The sequence below is a fragment of the Melospiza melodia genome, chromosome 5 (genome assembly GCF_035770615.1).
Source record: "Melospiza melodia melodia isolate bMelMel2 chromosome 5, bMelMel2.pri, whole genome shotgun sequence".
Classification (NCBI taxonomy): domain Eukaryota; kingdom Metazoa; phylum Chordata; class Aves; order Passeriformes; family Passerellidae; genus Melospiza; species Melospiza melodia.
Window position 1 is genome coordinate 27,895,136 of NC_086198.1, and position 27,395 is coordinate 27,922,530.

The 27,395-nt window shown below is 38.2% G+C and overlaps 1 protein-coding gene across 6 annotated transcripts in view; it reads left to right on the plus strand.

The window, feature by feature from the left end:
* The window catches only part of MAPK10 (mitogen-activated protein kinase 10), a 146,505-nt gene that overhangs the window by 32,952 nt on the left and 86,158 nt on the right, over positions 1–27,395 (plus strand). For all 6 annotated transcript variants that reach the window (XM_063156698.1, XM_063156696.1, XM_063156697.1 and 3 more), the window contains one exon: positions 17,378–17,534. In XM_063156698.1, coding sequence (XP_063012768.1) covers positions 17,378–17,534 — 157 coding nt within the window. The remainder of the gene's footprint in view (positions 1–17,377; positions 17,535–27,395) is intronic.

Here is a 27,395-nt window from a genome sequence, read left to right on the forward strand (position 1 = left end):
GCCCTCACTCCATATGTGCTACCTTGGGAGTTACAACTTTAGGTTTGTTAACCTCTGTTAATTTTAACCTTGTTAAGTTAAGCTTTGGTCTTTGGAGCAACAAATATCTCTGGCACTTGGACACAAACATATTAGGCAGAGGGGTCAATGGGAATGTTCTGTGCCCAGAGCCATGCTAATATAAGTAGTTGCTTATTTTGTCTTTGCTAAAGCTCATGCCTGAACTTAGCACCCCAAATTTCCTTTGGCTGAAATGTGAGATATAGAAACTGATATTCTGTGAATATCAGTTACAGCCAGTCCTGTAAAATGATGATTAACATTTAGCAAGATTCCACATTTTGGGACAGAGGAGGTAACTTTGGGGCAAAAATGGTAAAAAAATTGGGCAACAGGAAAGGAAGAACAGTGATAAGGTGGCAGAGGAATAGAAACAGAGTTCCACTTTTGTTTAGGATGGTGAATAAAATGTCCTCGTATGAAGAATAAAATTTTTTTCAAACTAGAATTTATCATCTTAGGATAACAGCTGAAATAGTGAAAGGACCATTTTGAAAGGATGTTCTGAAAATAATTAGTATAATCTGCTTCAAATCCTTTAATAACATGAAAAGCAGACAATTTCTGTTTCTATTCCTGTTAACAAAGAAGAATTTACTTTTTGATGCATTGAAAACATCCTTGCATTTTGATGATAGTGAAAAACCATTTCCATAGCAGCATTGTGACTCCCTGTCATTTGAGTATGAAGGCTTGGTTCTGGAATTCAATTAAAGAGGAAGAACCAGCAACTCCTGTAAATTCATTAAAATAAAGATGGAGTCATTAAGGACATGATAGAATATCTTTGTCTGGGACTTCAAGATTTCAATATTTCTAAGCAAGTAGAAATGTCATTAAGAAGGGACATCTGCCTACTTTTGTAATGGACATAAGAGAATCTAGGAAGAATGCCAGGAAGGACAAACTGTTGCACAAACAGGCTCAGCTACAGGAATACAGCTCTGTAGTAAAGTCAGACCAATTAATTCTTTAAAGCATCCACCAACGCACATCAAAGGTTACAAGCTGGGCAGTAGTCAGAGAAATGGAAAATATATTGCCACCTATTTTTTAATACTTTAAACTGAAAATATCTGTGAACACTTCAATGACAAGAAGAAAGAAAAACCCAAAATAAATTATTTGAAGGAAGACCCTCTATTTTTGCATTTCTTGTTCATTCTGCATTTAGACATTTGACGTGTTTTTTGATGAATGCACTTATCTGAGTGATGAGAAACAGTTTCAGTTATAATATGCTGCAAATAATATCCTTCTCCTTCCAGTCCTATTCCCTTCTTCTTATGGCATTTCACAGATATTCTTTTCCCAATGGATCAGACTTCACTACAATGGAACGCTCTTTCTGTTGTATTCCTGTAATTTTTACAGTTTGCTCTTTTCTGTCCAATAAGTGTTATCTATCTGCAGTTATCTATCTGACTCCCTGGTATGGAACACTCAGAAGCTGCTCTGGGACTTTGTGGCCCAGAGTGATGTGCAGAAATAGAAAAATATTTTTTTATGTTGCATCTCTGGTCTGGTTTCTGGTACAAGAGTATCTGCAGTTCACAGTCAATTCCCTAAACCACGGCTTATTAAATGCTTTAACTGGTGGGTAACAACCATCTCAAAGAAGGAGGGACCTGAAAAAGTCCAAGTTTAAGAAAATGTTTCTGCCCTATGGCTCAAATTGGGAATTTTTTCTGTGTCAAAGGGATTTTCTGTGTTTAAGGGATTACTGAATTAGGACCACTTTGGTTGGTTTGATGTGCATTTAGACTATCTGAGCTGCCATTTTTGAAGTTCGCATTTGTTACAGGGCCTTCGGGCCACTTCCAGAATTAACTAACAGATTATGACACCCAGGAAAGTTCATTTCATTTAAAACCATGTAGCATGCAAAAAGTTGTCCAGCCCTCTTATGAAACTGGTGAATTTGTACTTTACAGAAGGTCTTTGGCATTTTGTTTAACAAAACAATTGTCCCCCCCTTTACTATCATCATCTCCATTAAATTACTAATATGGGATAAGGGGTATTATAGACACAGATATTAAAACTTCCTCCTTTGTGATGTTTTTTCATACCAAGTGGTGTCTTTTTTCTCCTTAGGATTAAAAGATTAATCTTATCAATGCAGTCAGGGGTCATACATTATTTTGGCATGCCAGTAAAACCCATTGGTTTTCTGGCAGGTATGAGGTGTACAGAAGGCCAGTTGAGTTGATTTTTCTCCTAATTAGATTGCTTTTGAATATCTGCATGTAATATTGTACAAGAGTGGAAGACAAATCAGCCAGCCTTTAACTGCCCTAAAATTCCTAAACTCTAGGGAGAAGGTAAAAAAAAAAAAAACAAACCAAAAAACTTGTTTGTACCAGATATATTATTTCCCTGAGCAAGAAGAGGTAGATAAGCGCTGTTTTAAGATTTTATCAGTTTCAGCTTTGAAAAAAGTCCCATGTTCTAGAAGCAAAGTTTTAAGTTTATAAAGTCACTTTGACAATCAGCTGCTTAGTGCTGAAGTTCTGCTGCAGTGCTGTATTTGCAGAATACTGGTGACATTATCTGTGCTGCACAAGACACAAATATAAAGGGAATTTCTGCTCCAGTGAACTCCCATTCCAGAAAGCAGACACAAAGGAGGCCTCAACTTGCTGTGCATCCCAGAGAAAGGAGGTGATTGTAGAAATAATTCCATGTCATTAAATAATTTCTGGAAGGCTTCCCTTACTGCTTTTAGTTTTTAGTGATTTGGGTTGGCAGCTGCAATTTACAAATTTGCTTGGCAACGTCCAGGAGCTTTTCAAAGTGGTTTCGATAACCTCTGGCAGGGAGCAGAAGAGAATTCACTTTTTTTGGAACAAGTTTATGGCTTCTTACTTTTGAATGTTTCTTACGTCTAATAGTCATGTTAAATTGTGGCTTTCCTTGCCTGGTGGCTCAGATTTTTTTACTCTAGTGTCAGTTCTTCAAGCTGTTGAAGATATATTTCAATTCAGTGTCCAGATTGTTGGAAAGCTGAAGGACAAACAGTTCACTGAAAGAAGTCCAGTTCATTTTTTTCTACTTGTACAGAATTGTGCTTTCACTGCTTTTGACAAATTATGGGATTGTGACAACTGCAGGCTTGTGACTACTGTTTGCTCTAGGGTTTGTGGTAGGAACAATGGGAGATAAATATAAGCTTGGAGGACAAAGATGTGCAACACCCAGCATGAAATGGACATTGGTTATCTGTCTGGATTGCTGGTAAAAAATAATGCAGCATAATAAAAATGAACTCTAGAGAAAAAAGGCTGTGATATGGGAGTGCCAAGCTTCTCTGGAGAAGAATGGATAGGAAGGGTCAGGCCAGACCACTTTTCTCTAAGGTTTTATTGTGTATGAAATTATTAAATTATTAAAACAGACTTCAAAAATTAGAATATACATTTTACAGCTGGAGTTATTGAAGTGAATAATGAAATAAAGCCTTGATTGTTTTATGTTTCACTCATGAAGGACTTGGGATCTTAATGGGGCTCATTGATGGGCAGAAAACTGGTGAAACTCAGTGAGCACACTGATGCTTGTTGAATGTGATTGTTGCTGGAAGTTTCTAATCATAGAGGAGCAGAAAAAGGATCTACAAAGAAAGCTCACATGGGAACAGTAGGGGTTTACTTGTAGTTTGAATGAATATTCCTCAGTCTCCCGTGCTGCAGCAAACTGAAATTATCAGAAATTAGGTGCTCTCAAAGGAGGTAACAGGCTGGAAAAAACTGCAGCCAGCAAGGAGACAGAAAGTGTTCTTCAAGCAGAATTAAGAAATGTTTTTTTTTAGAAAGAGGGTTATGGTCATCTACATATACCTAGAACACCAAAGCATACGCCATAACATCATAGTTAGGTGAAAGGATAGTATTTTTTCACTTCAAGATTACAGAGGCTATTTCCAGGAAGCTTTCTGGTGTACATAAATTTGTTGACACATCAGCATGCCCAAAATAGGCAATTTTAACAGTTTCACACTGTGTGGAAAAATGCTTAAAATAAAAAATGCTGTATCATTGGCTTTAATAGAAACACACACACAGAAGTATGTTAAAAGAAGCATGATAAGAAACATTGCAATAAAAGAAATGCAGAATTTGGGAATTGGAGATGCTGGCAATACAAAGATGTTACTTCTGGAAAATGTGCTTGTACCATTAAGGAGACAAATATTTTCTCAGAGTTTGGTGAGTAGTCAGGTTTGGGAGGTGGAGAGGGGGATTCAGGGACCTCTAAAGAATCCTTCCATTGCTTTGTTTACTTTTAGAAGATTGATTTTCTTCTTTAATAGTAGACCTTGAAGAGACTTCCTCTTGAAAAAAAAAGAAGCTACGAAATTATTTACCTTTTCTGTCATTTTGTGGAAGAAAGGGTTCATTTTAAAAAAAAAAACAACTTCTTTTTTCTTGTCTGCCAGTTCACTGAGAGCTTAACACTACTCAGTATGGAAGCATTCACAATTCACCTTATCTTTCACTGTATTTTTGGTTTATGGCTGTGTTGCAGGCTGTAGCTCTGGTGATGGGCAACTCAACCAACCAAAGTGTCTGATGTGAAGGCAGGAGCTGGGGAGATCTTGCTACTAGTGGCCTTCAGCTTGTTAAACCAGTTGGCTTATTAAGTTGGGAAGTCTGACAGTGAATTTGTGCAGGTTTGTGGGATGAGGAGAAATGGGATTGAGCTTTGCAGCTCCAAACAGCATCTGAAAGGTCCCATGTTTTCTCAGGAAAGCACTGAGCTGTCATCTTGATCATCATGGCAAAAGTAGGAGATTGTATCATTAACAGCAATAACAACTGTACAATAATTAAGCATTAAAAACAAAGTATATTTATCTATTGTTGATTCAACTGAGTTATAATTCAGCTTTTTTCTATTGTGATTGTTTCATGTTTGCTCTTTACTGTTGTACAACTTAATGCCATTTTGGACAACAGCTCTGTGGGGCACAGATCGTGTGTTTTTGGTTGTGGTGGCTCTAGAACAAACTGCTGGTGTAGCATTTGCCACTGGTGGCACTGAGGTAGGAGCATCAACTGCTGATGCTCACAGTTTTTCCACCAAAGTTTATCTGTATGTATTGTAGTTAGGTGACTCCCATGATTGTGACTGTACTTTACCCATTGTCTTTGGTTTTTGCAAAAGAGTGGATGCATTTCCCCCAAAAGCATTCTGTTCTGAGCAAGTCAGTGCTGTAGTGGTCTTCTGCTTGTAATCCAGGCTGGCAACTGTGCCAAACTTCTTGGCAGTACTTCAGAAAGATAGCATTTATATTTAAGGAAGGTGATGCATTGTGAAAGCTGTCATGTTGTGTTGTGCTGATGGAGGAGTCAACTGGAATTACTGAGACAGAGCTCTCTTCAATCATTGTAACCTGTGATTTCTGAACTGAAAATGAAAAGCTTTTGTTCTTTTTTAAAGGTAGTGAAAACGCATCTTTAGGTACCTTGAAGCAACAGATGCTGCAAAATACTATAAACACTGCCCATTGAATGTTTCATACATAGGGATTTTATTTAAATATGACAACTTTAAGAACACTTATGAGTTAAGTTTTTTTCCAGGAACATAAACCCATGGAAAGAGATGTAAAAATAACTGACTATGGTGCATGGTTTCTAGGTCAACCCATTATATTTTTGCCTGACCTGCCTTTTTTTACTGAATGCAATCTAAAATAAAATTCTTGGCTATAGGAAACAATCTCATTTTATCCTTACAGTTGGCAGTCTTGTCCTTCAGGCCTTCATTTCTTCTGATCTTGGTTACATTGCTATTTATGAAGAGATCCTATCCAAGTGGCAGGGTTGAATGTGATGGGATGCCTTTGGAAATGTTTGGCAGGTAATGGGATAGATAGATAACCAACACTAATTTCAGCTGTCTTACCTGCCTGCAAGTCATGTGTGGAAGAGAATTGGATGGGGAAATGGGATCAGGCATGATAGGTCCTTTACTGTGACATTGGAGAGACCAGAAGAGGCTGCTCAGAGAAGCTGTGGCTGCCCCATCCCTGGAAGGGTTCAAGGCCAGGCTGGATGGGGCTGAACAGGCTGAACACCAGGTCTGGTGAGATGTATCTCTGCCAGTGGCTGGGGTGTTGGAACAAGATAATCTTTAAGATTGTGACTTGTGAGTTCTAAGGCAATTCATGTACTGACTTAGGCCATCAAACAAAGTGCAACTACATGGAAATGCAACCTTGCTCTGTAGTGCTTTCCTTTTAATTATGCCCAAAACTCACTCATTGTTCTGAGGAGTAAGAATGTGAGAATTAAATCTTTTTGAGCATGTTCAAGGTCACAGCACATCTACAAAAGCAGTTTCTATGTCAGTCAGTCTTCATGTGCTGCCACAGATCACAAACTGGTACAGGTAACTACATCAAGGAGAGTCTGTGAAGTGAACTGAGAGGAGACCAGAATTATGACCAAAGCTAAATGAAATGTGAGCTAGTAGGTTCACTTTGATACTTCATCTTTTGGATATCCTGCTGCTTTTCTTATGCAAATTAACTTTTCAAAGGGTGGAAGAGGGAAAGAGGATCTTCAGGAAGCACTATAATTCATTCATATTTCTCCACCTGTGCTTCATGCAGACACTGGCGGCAAGAGGCTGATCTAGTATTTAACTGTGTCTAGTTACATTATTAGACTCTGAAATCATTAAAAGAAAGCTTAATAAAGATTCCTTTGAGACTGAAAAAGTGGCATAGAAATGCAACTTTGAAAAATCATCAGTGGCAGACATTTTTATCTAACCTGCATGTGATTTGTTTGTGGTGGCTAAGGGTTTTTTGAGGGATGCTAGGTCAGTGATGAGGAACTGGGCTTTGGCTCACACACCCAGCAGTAAAAACCTGTTTGGTGAACCTAACTTGGGGTCTTGGTTTGTGGACATCCAAGGCAACTGGATATGCTGCTGTTTCTTGTGATCTCATGGCTGCACTGCAGCACCTACTTTCAGTAATTGTTTTAAACTGTTTTATTTTGCATTTTAAACTCTAGAACCCTGTTGAAATAAAAGTTAAGTAAAGCATAATAATCTAAATCTGTGATATCATCAAAGGTCTATATAAATATAAATAAAGGTGCATATAAATATACTTAGTAACAACATATTACATATTTCATTATACAATCTTATTGTGAGTATATATAGTTAATAAAAATGAGATCATGGTCCTGACATGACAGTTAAGGGCCTAGAAGAAATAAATAAGCAAATAACAAATAGTTCACCATAAAAATATGACTAGCTACCTGTTTTCAGCAGCAGTTTACAGTCAGTGCAGGAGGACAGAGGCCCACCAGGTGGCTTTGCCATTGCTCCTGTGCCTAGAGAAGCATGCTGGCTTCTCACACAGCAGCAGGACTCAGCCTCCATCTATTCACAGTATCACAAGAGCAATGGCAAGTGCCAGGGTTGAAAAACTTTTCCATTTCTCCATGGCATCCCTTCTTTCCTCTGGTGATTAACTGGGACAACGACCTAGTGCTGCAGCTCACTCAGTAGTGCCACACTGATTTATGTTAACATGTTAATAACCAGAAGTTTCTAATTTATTTTACTTTTGCTTCAACTTACACAGCTTTGACTAAAATTTGTTGGTTGGTCTTAGATCTTATGTAATATTTAAGTGGTGATAAGTTCCTCTTAAAATGACAACATTTTTGAGGTAGTGAAATAAGGATGCTTTACCTTAAATTTCAGTTTATCAGTTAAGCAATTTTCAGTTTGATATCTTGGATTTGTTACACAAAGTACTTCAGCAGATCCATCAGGGAAGTAGAATGGTCCAGACTAATTACTTTGCTGAATCTGGACTGTAAAACACAACCAAAAGCTATTAGGCTGGCGCCATAAATATGAGATCTTTATTGCAAAGCAGAACACCTTTTAATGAAATAAGCCAAAGCCCAGTGAAATCAGTGGAAAGATATCTATTGACTGCAATAACTCACTACCAGACAAAATGTCAACTGCAGTAATTTTTTTGAGATTGCCTATGTGTTGTATAATCAGAAATGAAGTTACTGAACTGGCACAAAAAATTACTCCTAAGACTGAAGCTTCTATATGGATCATAGAAATCTTCTCTGTTATGAGAGTAAGAAATCTTGTGGTTTTTATAAATAATGTAATCCAAAGACAAGATGCCACTGATATTTGGGAAATGGGGGTCAACAATTGCTGTCAGTATCTGTACATGAAGATTTATCTTATTTTGAGCCACTGCTAGCTAATTTTTTCTGAATGTGAATGCCTTTTGGGAGATATTCTGTATCTTCTCCAGGCTGAAACTGTGGATATTAATTTCTTGCCTTTTAATTAGTACTATTTGGCTTTGTTTGCAAACTTAGTTTCATGGTGACACATTTTGTACTTTCTTTACTAAACATGCTGAACTGTAGCCTCTATGAAAACCTGAAGTAATTGCAGAGACTTTTCCTTTTGGAGGTGGGAGCAGCCTGTATTTCTACTGCTTCCCTTTGTCTGTGTCTAGTTGCATTCTTTTAATTTTTTTAGTTGCATTCTTTTCAGACTCCATTGTTGTGCTGGTCTTGCTTATAGTGGGGTTTTTTTGATGGAAAAGAAATGTCACCTAACAGATACATTTGTATCCATACAGATTCTATTTAGTACTTTGTGCAAATATTTTATCCAATTAGATGATTAATGTTTTAATCTTGCAGTATTACTGTCCATTTCTATTGAATAGACAAGTTTGTTTGGTGTTTATAAGAGTAAAATATTGAAACAACGATCTGCCTTTTTTTCCCCATTTTCTTCTATGCCTAGTCATTGCAGATACCATTGCATCTTCAAAATATTTAGGTACATTGATTTTGTTGATCTTACTTTGCCTATTTTATTTTTTCTTTTACTATTTTTTAATATTTAGTTTTCTTAATATTTGTCTTTTCCCTTCTTTTTTTTTTTACACAATTGCCAGTTATGTAAACTATTTATCCATATGTGAAGTGCAAGGAAAAGAAAATTATTGTGAAGTGTCTACAAACTTTAGATAGACTATGTGATATACTGAACTGGCTATTTCCTTTATTCAGTACTTGTTCATTGTAAGTTTGCACTGTAGCCAGTGCAGGTTTATTGTGTATGTGCAACTGGTTCTAAATCAGCCAATTTGGGTTCTGGGAAGGGTAAAGTCCCAGCAGTGTGGGACTCTGTGAACTGCACTAAAAATGAGTTGATCCCCAGCTTGTGCTGCTCCTGCTGCATGCTACCATAGCTATTTTAGGAGGTGAACTTGTGGTGATCCTTGTGGGTCAATTCCATGTCAGGATATTCTGTGATTCCATGATTTATTAGCAGTGCTCAGGATGGCTTTTGTAAAGCTGAACTGGCTGTGCTCTGAAATTACTCATAATTTAATGCAGGAATGCTAAACCTATTGTGGGAATGAAGCTTTCTTTCAATTTTGCAACAGGTCCTGACTTTGGACACTGATAACAAAAATTTGGCATCCTCTGATATTGATGCAGGGCGTCCCCATTGGAGGGAACAATGTGCTCTGACTCCATGACTCCAGAAGGCTGAACAATGCTTTATTAAGCTAGGTTATATTACACTAATACTATATTAAAACTATACTAAAGAGATACTATACTAAAGGATACTAAAGAAAACCTGTAACTGTCTCCAGTTATGAGAGTCACGACACAGCTTTGATCTAATTGTCCAATCAATCCAAACAACCATCAGCAGAGTCCAATTAACAAATCGCTCTCAGAAAACTATTTCCATAACGGATTCCACATGTGCCAAACAACAGGATCAGCAAGTAGATATAAGAATTGTTTTCTCTTCTCCCTCTGAGCTTCTCAAGGAAAAGTCCTAGGAGAGAGAATGATATGTCTCTCTGTTCAGAGAATGTGAGTACCACACTCTGTGACCTGAAGGCATTTGGGTTTCGTGTCCAGGTCCAGTACAAAACAAAGAGCCAAGCCATCAGACTGTCCTTTTCAAAGGGGGTTGGCTCTCATGTCCTTATTAATCTGTCCCTAAACTTCACAATGTCCTCCAGTGTGACATATACAATTATAGCAGTGGCAGTTTTCAGACAGGATTTTAATGAAGGGACTTGTTTTGTTTTGAATTATTTGATGAGCACTAATGCATCAAGAATGTGCATATCTGACAGTACAAAGTGATGCAGGACACAGACCCATGCTTGCTCTCTGTCAGAGAGGTTTTTAAATATCTTACCATTTAATGTGCTCCATTGCACTGTAGAGGATGTAGAAAAGCTGTAGGTTGAGTTTCAGCATGAGTAATCTAGCAGTATATATAGAAAAGTTACTGAAAATCCAGAAAAGATATTAAAGTAACTATTCCTTCAAATTTGAGAAAAAATGCTAACTGAATTCTTCCTGTGTACCTCAGTAAATTTTCAGAGTGCCTTTCTAATATGTTTATTTATGGGAATGCCATTGAGCCAATTACTGTAGTTATTCCAGCCTGCCTATAGACTTCTTTATACTTGATTTTGCACAGTAGGTAAAGAAATGAGAATTTCATGATAAGTTTTTCAACTCACCATTTCCATGTTGCCAAGACTGATGGTACTCCAGAGCTGGTGGTGCCTCTGAAGTTTACTTCAGGGATCAATTGCATATGAGTCCGGTCTCTGAATGCTGTCATTTTTATCATACCCTGTCTGCAGCTGGTGATGAGTGGATGTTGGAGGTTCTTGCAAAGGCATCAGTATCTCCTGGCTGTTCATTCTGTGAGCTCCTTGAATATACCTTGTCTGAAAAGCAGTGCTGAAGAGCACTTCACAGAAGGTCGATGGAATCAAACATGGGATTACATACGCTTGTCACAGTTACAGAAATCTGAGTAACTATGCAAAGACACATGCTTGCAAGGACTGCTGCATGATAATGAATCTGTACACACCTGAGCTTTTCTTTATGTGAATTACACTTAGAATTTGTGGTGCATTTTGCCAGCTGAGGGAATCCCAGATGTTGCATTGCCGGCAAGTAGTGCTGCTGCCTTGTGTTGCTATGAGTTTCAGGAGGGACAAGAAATCAACATGGGAACACGTGTGAGCTGGAATCTGAATTTTCAGATGAAGGGTGTAAGAGAACTCTGGGTGCTGTAAGTAGAGAGAACATCTGTCTGACAGTGAAACCTTTTGAAAGTCTGTCACAGTGGTAGACACTGAGCTAGGGTTGACATGAAATGAGAAACTGGGCCCTATCATGGTGTTTTCATGATCTAAAGCCACATTCACATTTGTAATTAAATACATCAGATGGCTCTCTCTCCTTAAGGCATCATCTTTCTTGAAGAAGAAGGTATTTTCACAGTATTTTCCTACATAAAGCTGACTGTAGGGGAGTAGTTTGCCTGTTCATAACTCATTTCGCATGAGGGGAAATGAAGGAATCTCAGTACAGTACATTTTAAGGTACTTAAACACTTAAACAGAGGTTTTCCTCCAAGATAAGACCATTGCTAATTGGGCTGTGAATGTGTAAGAGAAACAAACCTGAAGGAACTGGAGGGAATTGTAGCTTATCCCAGGCTGTATACTTGTGACTTCTGACACTTACAGGATGTATATATATAAATATACAGGATGTATATATATATATATATAAATATACAGGATGTATATATATATATATATAAGGGGGGATGTTCCTGAAGTGCAAAGGCACAGTGGGTCCATGCTCAGTGTGGTATGTCATTAGGACTATGAATACAACTGCAGGCCCATAAGGAGGGGCTCATTAGTGGAACAGAGTGAATTTTGGTACTCAGAAAGGAAACATGTTCCTTCCTCAGCAGATAATTGCATGCCTTTCAGGTGTGGAAGTATAGGAAACCTTAAAAAGTTTTGTCAACCTCATGACTTACACTATGCTATGACAATGACATGTCCTGCCCTATAGGACTTCAGGCAGCTTGAATACTGAAGCAATATCAAATTTTTGGATTATGTATATTTTTTCTGATACTAAGTCCTTTGTACTTAGACCTTGGTTTCCTTCCTTCCCTTTGAAGCTGACAGGCAGTACCAAAAATAATTCTTTTTTCTGCCCTCACTTCTGGTGAGGTCCTTCAGTCTGTCAGGCCATTCTTTTTCAAGAGCACATGTAGGAATCCAAGGTTTATGCTTGGATTTATGCTGGTTTTTTAAGTTCATTTAAAGGTTTATGCTGTTTTTTTAAGTTCATTTAAAAACCTCAAACAAACTAACCCAAGAAAGAAATGTAATAAAATACACTTTTTTCAGAAATTAACCTCTCCACCCGTTTCCCTTATTTTTTTCTCCTTAGTGAAAAGTGATTGAATTATTTTTAAAAGAAAGACTTTAAAAGAAAGAAAAACCAGACCACCAAACCAGCCCAAAACTAAGGTATGTGATTGCCTCTTAGAAATCAAACCAAATACAATATTTAATGAGCTTTTACAGCTCTATTTTTTACCGCATTCAAATCTTGTACTGGTTTATAAACATGACCTATTGATGTTGTCAAGAATAGCTTCCAAACATTTTGTACAATCTTTATTCTTAATAGCTCTTGCTTAACCTCCACTACTCTGTGCTTCATAGTTTCTCTAGGTCAGGGCAATTCAGAATTATATCTGACACCCACTTTGCAGTAATTTTGCCAGATGTAATGGTTGTGACAAAAAGAATTCTACTGTGAAACTCTGCGTAGGGATGGAAGTACCTAACTGCTTCACAGCAGTGTGTTTGAAAATAGGCTGGTTTAGGCAATGCCTAAGAAAGAAAGCAAAAAGACTCCATCCCTCTCTCTCTCTCTCTTTTTATCTCTCTCCCTTTTGCCCTTCTGCCCCAGCTATCAGCTGTTAAAATTGTTCCAGTCTTCATCTTAAGTCAGTGCCATTCAGTGTTTCCTCAGTGAGCAGTGATTGATTTGGATTCATTAGAAGCAACTTCTTGCAGAGGGCTTGCATTATTGTACACATGAGAGGTAACAGGGGCAAGTGTGGCAGCAGGAATTCATACCTGTAGTGCAACGAGGAAAAGAAATCATAATTAAACAGTGAAACAGTAATGAGCTTATTTCCCTCACTGGTGTTAATTTTTTACATATATTCACAGTTCAATTTGTGTGGTTGAAAAACACTGCTTTGTTGCCCTGGCTGACAAGAAATACGTTGGCTAGTACGGGATTCTTCTTGGGCCAGCATTTGGGAGGACAATTAGATGGACAGTGTACAAGTTGTATTCTAGTCAGTTGTTGCAGCATCAACTGAAAAGTTGTCTAGAGGAACTGGATGTCAGTTCTTACTATTGAAAATGGTTTACGCTTTTTATGCAAGTCTTTTCTTTGCACTTTTTCAGCATTCTGTGTCAGGTGGTCATGTTTGCATAAAAACAAATACATTGAAATCTCTTGTTACAGAGGGTCTCTGATACACTGGGGCAATTTCTGGTGAAATAAAATCCTGTCCTGTAAGCCAGTGCCCTGCAGTTGCTCCTTCATGTGTGCAATCTTTTTCTCAAATTAAGCCAAGAAGATTTCAGTACTACAAAATCCCACACACATATACTTGTCTTGTATGTATTCATAAGGGTTACAGTAGATTTATAGACTGGCTAGATTTTAAAAAATGTTTGCTGTGCAGTGCTCATGGTCACAGTGTAGATGAGATATGGTCTGTGTTTTGGCTCTGCATTACACCAAGCTGGCCCTTAGTTAATGCTGCAGAATTTTATGTCAGTGGAAATTTCTCTCAGCAGATTAATTCTCCACCCTGCTGGCGTACCTTTGCTTGGACTTCAACTCTTGTATGGTGATTCAGCCTTCATTAGCAGTGACTGACACCAGCCACCAATGAACCTGCTTTTCCTCCCACTGCAGGAATTACTAGAGTTTCCTTTAAAGACTGGTGTTAAAGGAAGGCATCTTTTCAAGACAAGAAACTATTTGAATTTATGGCCACATGTTGGTTAAATAAGCTCATGCCTAGGTCTGCCTTTCATTTTCATATACTCAGAAATCATGAGTTGAAGTCGCAAGAGATTACTGGGTCATTTTGTTTCTAAATTAAAAATGTTTGTATGATCTTTCTTTTTTGACCTTCTGAGGCTATTGGATATGTTCTTTGTTGCCTTTCTGCAACTATGAGGAAGACAAACATCTTTTAAATGAAAGACAAAATTCTTAATCTGAAGCTTTGAGAAAAGCAACAAATGCCATTGGCCTTTGTGATACCAAAGGCTTGTCAGCAATAGCTGTAGTAGGCATAGGAGAAGTGAGCAAAGGCTGGCCCTGCTGGGCAGTGGATCATGGCCCTTGGAGGACAGCACACACCTGAAGTTGGAAGGGCTACACCGTGCTATGGATTTAAGCAAATAATTAAAACATTTATTTTGCTGAGGATTATTTATAATTGCAACAGAACTCAACTTTGCTGGTAGTGTTGGCCTTCCCATTAGAGCCTTGAAATTTATCTAAGGAAGGCTTGCGATAAGTTTTGTGGAGTTGCACATGCCACATACCTTTTCTCCTTTTCCCCTTCTCCTCTTCCAACTCAGTGTAGAATTCCTGCACATTCAGTTTCCATCCTGTGAGCAGCAACAGCTGCTTTGTGCCCTGCTGACTCTGATGTCTCTGAGAAGTTCTGCTTCAGGAGCTGTCTCTTCCATTCCCAGGAATGGAAGTGCTTCTGCTGTGAAGCTGGCGTAGTGTACAAATAATTTTATTTTTATCTTCATTGAAATGCAGCTGGGACTAGGCATGAATGGACTAAAAGGTCTTGGAAATGGAAACATCTTTCTGTGACTGGTATAATGTGCCTTTCTCATTGAGAGTTGGAGACATCCATCTTGCTTTTTAAACATCCCATTCATTATTGCTGCTGCTGTGAATTTCATTTGTACATCTCTTTCAACATTTGACTGATAAACTGCATCCTGCTTAACAATAGGATAGAGATTTAGTTTTTATGTCATCACTGAATGTTATTCAGGAATGATTAACTATTGAACAGCACGTGCTGGCCAGACTAGAAAAAGATCTGATAATCTTCTCTAACCATTCAAGGATTGCAGGTAAGCTCTGTGTACCGAAAAACCCCAAGCCCCCAAAATCCCAAACATTGCACTATGTGCTCAAAGTTTCTCTCTCAGTTTGGCAGCAGATGCTGCGTGGTTCTTTATGTCTGAAGACAATTTTACTAAATGAGATAGGCTTAATTTCTAAATTTCATTGAAATGTTAAGATTAGTCCAGAGTTTATGCCCTTTCTGCAACCCAGCAGAATTGTTTGATTGGTAGTTCATGGCTGTTAATTTGGGGGAAATTCTGTTCTACATACGACAGATGGATTATGCCTCATAGAAGAATGGGCCATTTTACAACTTACAGACTATGTTGTTCTGCAATAATGTGGGATTAGTAACCCACAAATATGACTTTATTTGTCTTCTGGCGTATCTTTGAGGTAGGAACTTCTGTTTAAAGTCAACCAGCACCGTTTTAATTGAGCAGCTTTCAGGTATTGTTTGGATTATACAGAGCTATAATTATAATAATACACACTGTAAAAGAAACAGGCAAATGATAAAAGTTCATTGAGCTCTTCTGATCAGGTTGATTAGACCTGTTTCATCAGATTATGGTAATTCAAATGCAGTGGCTGTTTAAGATATTTGGCATGTGTAGAGCAACTGACACAAGAGGATACTAAACACACAGGCTCTTCATTAACAGATAAAACTCTCAGACTTTCTGGAGGAAAACATCATGGGAGTGGTCAGAAACCATGATTAACCTTTCTACCAGCAATTAAATCGGTGTATAAATTTGCTGTGAATTCTTGCATATCTTTGTGAGCCTTGCACACTATTGAGCACTGTTCTCCTGATGCTACGGATTTTATTCTTTGTAAACAGGAATTCTCCACTGACTGTAATGTAAATTGCAAGGACATGTTGCATTGTGAGGAACAAGTTATGAAAATATCTGTCAGAAATAATTACAGTTGATCCTGCTGTCAGGCAGGAATATAGATTGGATAATTTACTGGTGTCTTCCTCAGCAGTGTTTTTTATAGCTCTGTTATCAGGAATATTAGAATCTAAAATCACTTGTAAGGAGGATAAAAAAAGGAAAGGAAAAGTTATTGATCTTCTTTTCTACTCTTGACTTTGCCTGGTGGTTTGTGGCACGGGCTTACTTGTACATGACTGTGTAGAAAGCAGAGTATGATCATTGATACTGTTTTTTGAAGATGTAGAGGCTCTTGATTGTGCAAATCCTGTTTTTCAAGGGTGTCCTGAAGGCCTCAAACAACTGTTTGCTCCTTTTGAAGTTTGTACCCTAACTCAGATGTGGCACATAGTACAAGCCTTTGTAGGAACCTAAGGACACCTGGAGGTAAATGTGCCCTGTGATGGTCTGAAGGGTGTATTTTGCCAAGTCGTCCATGCAAGTGACATTTAAGGATCCTGCAGAGTGAGTAAATGGGAGAAGCTGCAAGGCTATTGATTGCCCTTGTCCTCCCTCCCCTGCTCTATAGATTATGAGACCTGCTACAGTTGTTCAGGACAGCAAGGCAAAAGAAAAAGATGGAAATGTATAGTTGGCAGGTGGGTTGGTAAACAGCTCTTGTAATTTCATGAGATTGATAGAAATTGAAGTGTCAGTATTATTCCTAAAGAGTGGACAGCAATACATCTTTCTAATGTACCCTCTCCTCACAGATATGCAGCTGATAAGATTTTATTGATTTCCTCCCTTAAATTTCTACTCCTGATTATTTCAACACTGATGTTTTGGTGGTTTTAATTTACCTCTCCTCAGAAAGTTTCTTTATTTCTCCAGATCAGGAGTAGTCCTTTTCACAAAAGCCTTCGCATAAGCCTGAAGAAAGAAGATGCAGGAGGTAGACTCCTTAAACTTGTCTAATGGCACATTTAAGGAATAATGTATTTCTTCTTTATTTGCCTTTTGAAGAGCTCTCTATACCTAAAGGTCCATAGCAACAGAAATGTTCTCTGCCACTGACAGGTGTCTGCCTATCACAAGGCATCATAGTGATCTCCAGGCTTTTTTAATCCAACAAACTATGGCAGTGCATGAAAGGACTGACCTTGGAAAAGCTGCAGAGGGTTTAAAAAAACCCAGCTACTGTAATGAGAGAAAATGGACTACTTGGTATCTGTGCTGTTTTAACCTGGAGCATGTTAAAAAATGGAGCAAACAATCCCAAAATGAGCTAAGTGACCCAACTGAGACCAGCTGAGGCTTCCTTAACTCTGCCTGTGTTTAACTCCTTTGCAGCTGTCTTCCACTGGGACAGAGGTGGAACTGGGACAGACCGCGTGTGCTGAGCAGTGCTCCCCAGATCTGCAGCTCTCCCCAGGAAGACCAGAGAACAATTGCAAGTGTGTCACCTGGACAAAATGTAAAACTTCGCTGTCAGACTGTCCTATCCCTGGTAAGGCATCTAAGGCCACCTGATTACTGATGAAAGCTTAATAGAAAGGGAAATAACCTGTAAAATAAGGGGAATACCAGAACATGTTATGTGTTTGTGAAATGTTTGCAATAGGCTGTGATGGGCATACTGTAAAAATTGCATGCAAAGTAATAGGAAGAAAACTAGTGCTAGAAAAGAAACACTTCCTAAAGGTGTTCTGTTGGTTGGTTTTAGATATTGTTTTTAGTCTGCCTCCTCTGAGGGAGAGCTGGTTGTAACCGTAGATTCATTTATGCAAAATGCCTGTATGTGTTAGGACAGAGCAGGTTTTGATTTGCCCTGTCAATGAATCCTGGAAAAAATATTGAATGAAAATATAGAGGTGTAGATGACAGCTCTAAGCCTGGACACAATGGGGAGGCAGACCTGACCTATTTAGCTGCATATCTTACAATGACATTTCACCACTAAATCTAATTCTAATGTTATTTCTCTTCTATAAGAATGACTGTGCAGCTGTGGATCCTATGCAAAGCCTTATGCACATATTTACCTCTGTGGTCTAGAGAATATTGTGCATGCTCATATTCCCTTTAGGCCTGTATTTACTTTTTTTTCCAAAATCAAGGTCTCAATACACTTGTAAAATTCTCTGTGTAGTATGGATGTGTAGTACTAAGTAGAACAATTATATAAATGTTAATATAAAAGATGAGTTAGCAGTACCCAATACAATGTGACAGTTCTTGGGTCATCTTTGAATGCCCATGAATTAATAAAAGATGATTAATTGTTATAATGTGCTAAAACACTAAGAAGGACTAAAGATAGTTCTGAATGACATTCTGTGTTAAATTCATTTGCTAAGCAAGGCTGAGAACAGCTGCAGAAAATCACAAAGCATTCTTGTATCTTATGTAGCCTAATTTTTTTTCCGCCTCAGTGAGTGATTTACTTAAATTTAACTGTTTGGGGTTTTCTGTGGTCCTTTTAGTTTGATAAACATAGTCAATTAAATTCATGATAGGATGTGACTGGGTAAACTCAGTTTCCAAGGAACCGATCCTACTGGAGGTACAACTGTTGGCTGCATGTTAAGTGAATGCACAGGAAATTGGAATAAATGAGGATTTTAATGTTTGAACTTAAAGCTCTTCTTCAACATTAATGATTCTATGACTCTATTTCCATTTCTGGGTCCCCAGTATGTCATGTTAAGATGACCTGCCATTAAACAATGCTTGGCTGTTGCTGGAGTGGAGATGCTGGTGCTGTTCCAGCTGTTCTGCTGGAATCCCTCTCAGGTCAGCTTGGGAGCACCAGTGCAGAGCCTGTACCAGGATTAATTTTGATGGGAACAGCATTGTCATGATGAATTTGAGGTCTGTTCATACCTGTCTAGGAGAGGTTAGAGAAGAGACAGAACTGCTCATGAATCTGTGTTGTGGAAGAGTTGATGGCAACTCAAAATGCAAGACAGACTCACGCTGAGCTTAATAAGACTTCAATGTTCTGACTAGATTATTACAAGAAAAAACCTTTTTTACCTTTTTACTTTGTGTCTAGTGAAACCTTGCTCAGTACCAGGGTTCTCTAACATTCCCAGCAACAAACCAACAGCAAGAAGTCACTGAAATGGTGGAACTGGCAGTTTGTGGCTAAAGACAGGAGGATTAGGGCTGAAGCATGCAGGCTCCACGCCTCCCCAAGCAATTTCTTGTACATTTTTTTAGTTTCTATGTGCTTAATAGAAAACAAAATGAATCCTCTTCTCTGAGACCATAGTCTCTGTTGGCTAGATGTACAGGGTTTACCTTGCCAAGGAGGTCAGTATTTACAGAGCTTAGATGTGAAAAAAACACTGAAATTCCTACCATACATGGCTCAGAATATCTTAAAGTGTGCAGAAACTGTGCAAATTCTTTATGTCTTAAAACTGAGGATAAAAAGTACACCTCACCACAGGAACATTTTACAATATGCTGTACTGGATACTGAGACCTGTCATTCACAAAATCTGTATCTGTTTCACATACCTAGTCTGCCAAACCTGTTCCATTCAGTTTACAATTTTTTTGTGTTTCTTGAGACACAAATTTACATGGTCAGAGTATAACAATATTCTTGAACCTTCTTTTTTTCAAAGTTAGTATCTTCAGCTGTAAATTATGATGACATGCTACCTGCAAATAAAATGTTGCTGTTAATCAGGGAGCCTGAGAGATTGTGAGAGGAAACTGAAATCAAGCACAGTGTTTGGGCAGGACTGAGGTAGGCTCAGTTGCAACTCAGAGTAATCTGCTGAAATTATTCCCTCTTGTTCTTTCAAATAATGTGTTTTATTTGAATTACATAGCACGGGGTACTGAGCCCCTGTGTGAGCAAACTAAAGACAGCTGGAACAAGGGATTAATAGTGATGCTTCTTTATTGCAGATGTTTGGCCCTGTAATTTAGAGAAATAGGCCACAGTCATGAGAAGGAGAACAGGGCAGCATTTCCCCTGCTGTTCTGTTGAGGCCAATTAGTGGCATTTCTGCTGATTGAGTTTCAGTTTTGGAAAGTGTTTGAACAGTTTTGTTTGTACTGTGTATAATGCACATACCTATGTGTATTTGTGGAAAATCAATAACAGTATAAAATGCCTGCCTTCAGTTTTCACCCCTTTTGTGTAAATCAGGGATGAAATGTTTTTATAAAAACATTTCACCAGATGTCTGCTGCAAGGAATTTGTTGAACTCATTAAATATCATAGAGGACAAGACGCCCATAAATTCACTCAAATGAATTCATGAACAGTTAAACTACTAAAACCTGATTTTCTCCGTGTTTCTTGCTCCTGATTAATTACACTTCCAAAAGTCATTCAATGTTGAGGGACGAACAGACAAGCTTTATTCCATTAGGGGAAAAAAAAAGAAAAATTAAAACTTTCATCCCGCTTAGCAATGTGTGCAGAAATGGCAGAGTTTACCCTGAGGTTCTGCAGGACAGGAGCTGTCTCCGCCTGCCCTGTTTGCAGTGCAGTGTCACCCTCAGGTACCCTCCTTCACTGGAATTGCACTGGTTCCATGTGGCACCTTTCGGATGAGCTCTGCTGAAAGGCAGGAGGGCTGGTACAACTCACAACAGGGTTTGTTAGGTCACAAATGGCAGCTGGATATAAAGTTTGGAACTAGAAAACAGCAGTGAAGGTTAACCAGATTTCAGGCATCTTATGGTGACCAGTCTGGCCAGTCCTTATTTATTGTTGTAAGTGCCCAAAGTGTTATTATATTAAAGATCTTTTCATAATGCAAACAGACCTAATAAAAGTTGATTTTTTTCTTTCTTCTGCTTTATAAAGGTGTAGCATACATTTAGAACTCTACTTTTAAGCAGATTTATTCGTGGTGGTCAGCTCAGGCCAAAAAAAGCCAGAAGACCCTTTTAGTGTTAGCCACAACTAAAACCAAAGCAAAACCCTCTGACTTCCAACAAAAACCAAAGGAAATATTTAAAACCAAAATATATTGTGAAAGTAGCATCTGCTTTGATAAACAATGCGTTTTGCAAGATTGTTACTCAAGCTGATGGGCTATTGAGATTTTAAAATTAAATTTAAAAAAATACGGTATTATAAAACACCTTCTTGTGAGGTCTGAATCTGGTGTAAGATTTTATCTTTTGTTTGTTTTTAATGCTCCAGCTTGTGTATTGCTAGTTGTAGGTACTTAAATTACACAAAATCTCAGCCTTCTTCTTTGTCATGCCCTAAAGAACAGAGCATTGAGGACAAAGAGGATCAGGGGGACACAGAATGATTGATAGAGAGTCTTTGTACTCATAAAGAGAGGTAGGGGCATGGTTACTTTTATAGCTTCATTTACAAGGGCTTTAAAGGCTCATCCTGCTTCAGAAACATCATGTTCCTTTTCCTGTATCCCATCATCATTCACAAATGTCTGCCCAGCCTAAGTTAAAACTCCCTGCCATTCAGAAGAACATGAAATCTGTTATTATTCATGTATCCATTTGATTTCACACCAAAACCCATAAATGTGTTGTAGGGAAAAAAAGATTATAGAAATACAAGATTTCACAGAGAAATATATCAGTTTATTCAGCTGCTCATTTCTACTCCAATATGTTTGGATTTGAAAAGGAAATGCAAAAAAAGAAAGCACTTGGTTATAAAAGCAAAATTGGATTTTGTTCCTTTGTTTCTGGGAAGCAAGGATGGGTTTCTCTTAAGTCTTCCTTGACAGAAACACAGTCTTCCTTAACTTTTTTTTTTGTTTAGGAATTTACCTTTCTTATTTATATAAATTTTCAGTAGGTGGATTAAGGCCAGGCATCCAAGCCACTATTCCTGCCTGAGTGAACATATAATTTATTTTCCAGTGCCTTTGTTTTATTATCTGTCAAATGTTTGTGGAGGAATTCCTGAGGTCTTTACAAAAGAACCTATTTTTGTAAAACATTTATATCCTATTTTTGCCTAGTGCAGCGTACTTGGAGAGGGGAGTGTGGTTTTATCTAAAATGTGTGGTTTTATCACCAGGTTTGCAGTAAACAGTTACCTTGGAAATACATTCACTATGCACATTATTGCAAGGGGTTTATGTAGCATAGGGTGTGAAAGCTGCCCTGTAGTCTACAGGAAGCTGGAAACATGTGAAGAAAATTTCCTGTCTAAATTCAGCTATTTTTCCTGGACAGAGTTATTTTTGTGCCAAGCAGCTTTGTGGCATTCATTGCATGTTGCAGTAGCTCACGCTACCATTTTGAAATGGAGAAGAGGAATCAATCAGCTGTTTCACAGTGGGATAATGCCTTGCAAGTGATGTCAGGTCAGTTGGATTTAAGTTGATTTATCTCATGTTTAGTGTCTATGGGAGCTGGAAATGATATCGGAAAACACTTAGGCTCAGTCATATCTGATTCTCTGAGCATCTGTTCTTGTTGAGGAGGCAGGCTCAAACTAACTTGTGATACAGGGAATTAGTGCCCCTCAGTGCAGTGTTTGCAGCTTGGCACTGAACAGCAGGCAGCAGAGCTGGCTGGTTGGGCTTTCTGGATGTGTGGCCTTTGCGAGGTTCAAGAGAACAAGGAAATGTATGAATATATTTTTTATATTTATGTCACAGACGTGTTTTATGAAAAATCTTTTCCTTAGGATTTTTTCTCCTGAGAATCTGAGAGGCCTCAGGAACAAAATGTAAACAATGGTTATCTGCTGCTGTGGAATGCAGCAGGTGGATCTGTGATTGGTGTCATGTGATTTTCTAATTAATGGCCAATCAGAGTCCAGCTGTCCGACTGTCTCTGTCAGTCACAAGCCTTTGTTATCATTCCTTTTCTATTCTGAGCTAGCCTTCTGATGAAATCCTTTCTTCTGCTCTTTTAGTATAGTTTTAATATAATATATATCATAAAATAATGAATCAAGACTTCTGAAACATGGAGTCAACATTCTTGTCTCTTCCCTCATCCTAAGACCCCTGCAAACACCATCACATATTTATGTGTTTTATGTGTACATGTTTTTAATAATATTTCATACCTGTTTAGAGGTCTAGAAGATAGCAACAGAGTTAAGTAAGCAAGGTGCTGTAGCTTGTGCCCAGTTCAGGAGAGTTTACATTTGTAGTTGAGGTATAAAAGCAGGAGGAGGTGGCTTCAGCTCCCCTTACATTTGCTGGTCTGTCACTCACTCAAACTGCAATTGCCTTCTAGTGGTGTGTAATTCCTTGCCTGCTGCAAGAAAAAAGCTCAGTGTAATTGGGATTTTAGTGGCCAACAGATGTTCCAGGGACAGAAAACGATCCCCTGCTGAGCCCTTGATAAAGGCTGCCACACCAAAAAAAACCAAAACCAAAAATGGTAAAGCCCTGAAACCTTAATCCCAAACTCCAGAGCTCTGGTATATGACCGAGTTCTACTTTTTTTCATTCATGTTTACATTTGAGTTTAGGACAGTGAATGCCAGTGCTCCAGTGGGATTGTGCAGGGGCTGTGTTATGCTTTATGAGCATGGGCCCCCACTGAGACTAATGCAAAGCTGCACTGTCCCCATGGGAGCTCTGGGAAGCATTTATGCCTTAGGCACACACACTAAATGGTTGGGATTTTCCTAGAACAAAAAGGGCATTTGGGTTTATATCTCCCTTAAGAGCTTTCTCTTCTTCAGATGACCATGAGCATTATGAACACATATAAGGGGCGTGATTATTATTGCTACTGATCTGATGGCTTGTGTGCATGAAGCTTTGCAGGATGTGCAGTGTTTTGCACTCCAACCTTGTAATCTGACTGGGATTGGTGTCAGGCAGATGGGTTAATGATTAATAGGGAATAGAACTAATCAAGTTGAGAGGCATTAGGGCAAAATGAAGGATATTTATCTTGCTATTTTCTTGTAAGCCTAATGAAAGCTTGGCACATTGGACATCAGAAGGTTTCTAGCTGTGGACGAGCTCTGGTAATTGAGTCACAGCTGAAAAAGAAGCCAAAATAATAGGAAGAACAAGCTATGGATTGTAGCATTTAAAAAATGACATAAGAAGGTTCTAAAAGGAAGAACCTGAGAATTATTCTTGCACTTACATTTAGGGAATCAAAGTAGGATACGGTTGTGTTCTTGTACTTCTTAAATTCTTTAGTATTAGTATTCATGTGAAATGTTTACCCTTTTCATGTCAGCATACTTTGTGATACTCATCTTGGGTAGTCCAGTCCAAGTTCTTTCAAAGTAATACATAAGTTTTTAATTTAAATTTTCCTTTGGTCCTTCTTCCCTTGGTGCTTCCTTGCACTGCTCACCATAGAGTGCTGGTGGCAAAGACTGTCTCCAGGATGCTCAGTTTGTTCTTGCTGGGGTATGCCTCACCTTATTAATGGTAGTGTTTTGGGGGAGAGGAAAGACATCCTCAATCTATCTGGTACCCAGGTAAATGAACTTGTTCCTTTATTGTCCGTAGCTCCCTTGCCTTACTGGGCCAGCATAGTTGTTGTGTTTGCCTCTTTTCCCAGCTCTGAGGGGAGCTGGGATACAAGAAAGAGTATTTTTTAATGTCATGTACCATTTGAGTTACATCCAGTACCTGTGACAATTTTGTTTTCATATGAGGTGTTGGACCTTGTATGTTTGTGCAGATTTTTAAAGCCTTTTATCCTTGTCTCTGAACCTTTTGTTCCTCAGCAGAGTCAAATATTTCAGAAAACTTTCCTCAGCAACACAAGAATAGGAGAGGCAGAGCCACCTGTTTGTCCAAAATGTCTGTGCTTCAGCTCTGCTTTAATCAGTTCCGGCATTTCTGTCTAACTCTGAGGGCACCCATGCTTTGAAGTGCTGCTGTGGGCCTCTGCCTGGAAAAATCAATTCCAAATTGTTGTTTACCCATAGCAGGGAGACTTTCTCTGCAGTCAGAAAGATGTATGAGCTAGTGTCCCTGTGTCTTAGGGGCAATGAGGAGGGAGGAATTATGGAATAGCCTGTTTTGGGTTCCACTTTTCCTTTTCCCAAATGATTTGTCTAGAAAATTGCAGACTTTGCCTCTTTGGCTCCTTTTTTTCCTTACTGAAGAAATTCCTATCCCCTGACTTATCAAAGTCACTTTGTTCCACTGCTACAGAACAAAGAGAGCCAAAGAAAAGAAATTACTTTCTTGTGGTGATTACCTTTTGTATTTTAACATGCTTTTCCTTGTTTTACTTTTATGTAAGAACCTAAAGGGAATGTGACTTGGTTTTGATCACTCCTTACCTATCCAGTCTAAGTTCACAGGACTGTGAATTTTTTCCTAATGTGCTAGTTTGCAGTTATCTGTATAATAGGAAACTAACAATAGCCTTCATGATTCTGTATTTATGCATTAATCACCTACTGTATTTCTGGGTTTGCATAAGGAAAAGCAAATGGCACTTGCAGCAACACCCCTTGGCAGCAGCAGATATGCTTTCTTTAAGTGCTTCATCTCCCATTGTTTTGTGGTACTCTGGAAATTTAACCTTATTCAGTGCATTAATAATTATCATTATTATCCCTTATGCTTTGAAGAACTTTCCCCCAGCATCATCTATAGATTGGATAGAGGAGCTCTTCTTTCCTGTCAGTTACTGATCATCTGAAACACAGGGTATTTTCTTACTCCATTAAGAATTTTTTTTCTCATAAATTTAGGGTTTTAATCAAAAGCAGCCAGAAAGTATCAAAAGATTTTCTGTGTTTTGTAAAACAATATGTAACTGCCATTTGATATTAACCGCTTGCAGAGATTTTGCAATAAATCCTGCTTGCATCCTGGAGATGAGTTGTTCTAGTAGTGTTTTGTTATGGGAGTAATTAAAATTTGCAAATATTAAAGCTTAGAAAGGGGAAAAGCTTTTCAGAAGCAAATGAATGTGTATTTTAGTTGTTTGGGAAATAAGCTGTTTTGTAGCTGCAGAATTTACAGTGTAATCTGCTCATGGCTGCAGCCTTGCACTCCATAACTAAGCTCCTTACGTTTTTTAGTGTTTTTAGTTGTGTGGCTTCTGGATGCACCCACAGAACTATATGTAAATACAATATGTATTTATAAATATGTAAATACAAACCAAGGCAGGGAGTGAGCATCCTAACTTTGCAAATAAATGAAGCAACTGTCCTTGTTTTGATTAGAAAGTTTGGATTATAGCTATCCTAAGGGCCCTTCCCAGGTGAGTGGTTTTTTGCTCTGTTCCTGAATAACCTTGAGGTGTGAATTAGCTGGCTCAGTTCAGTGGTTCAGCCCTTTTAAAGTGGTGATGATAAATACAGATGTTGCAGCTGAGCAAGTTATTCCACAGTCCTGAACTATTTCATATTTCCATCATGCATACTTTGATACAGGAAAGATGGACATTGGTAGAATGTATTAAAATTTTTATCAAACAAGTAAAAGCATGGCTAAATATTATTTTGGCTGCAATTTTTTTTTCCTCTTAAGTGATCAAACCTGTCAATTTTCCCCCTAAATTGAATGAAGCTGACAGAAATTGCTGTTTACTGCAGTGCCACATAGTTAAGGTACACTGAAACAGGATCTATAACAGTATCTAAGTGCCCTGGCCTTTTTTACATTTCTCCCAAAGTTAGAATTTTGCTTTTGGCTGGGATAGTAATTACTTTTACAAGCACCCTTCATTAGTGGAGTGGTTAACATGTGTAACAGAGCAGCTTGTAAGAATGAGATCCAATGCCAAACAGTTTAACTAATCAGAAATTGACTCCAAACTATTCACATTTAAAATATATGTTCTAGTCAAATCTAATTATTTTCTTGATACTGCTTGATACAGACAGTAATAAAGTGTTTGTCTCTATGTAGTTCATAAAATATAGGTCATTTTCACCCATCATAAAGTGCTAGGGACATCTGTGTTGAAGGCAAATGTAACTGAATTTGAATTAGGTTTGCAGGTTGACTTGGGAGTTCATTAAAAATAGTTTTGATGTGATTCAGTACATACCTTCAGGCAGCTTTGCCACTGACATTTATCCAAGGAACAGCTTTATATTGATTTTACTTTTTAATAGAGGAAGAAAAAGTTCTGAGAGAGCAGAATTTTTCATTCAGCTGTGCTGAGACAGTTACCTCAATTTTTTATCTTTTTCTTTTTTCCTCAGAAAGAGAAAACAGATTAAAATCAAGTGCCAAAACAGGAAAAATGAATAAAAATTTAAAAAATATTACTTTCACTATTGTGGTAAAGGTTATCTTATGTGAGGCAGGCAGTGTTTAACTGTGCTCGTCTCTTTCCAAACAGCTTTTCTTCTTTTTTTTCTTTAACAGTAGTAGCCACAGTCTCACACACTTGCCCCTTCAGGTTCATCCTATGCAAATTCAGAGCTGCTTCCAACACCAAAGTTTAATT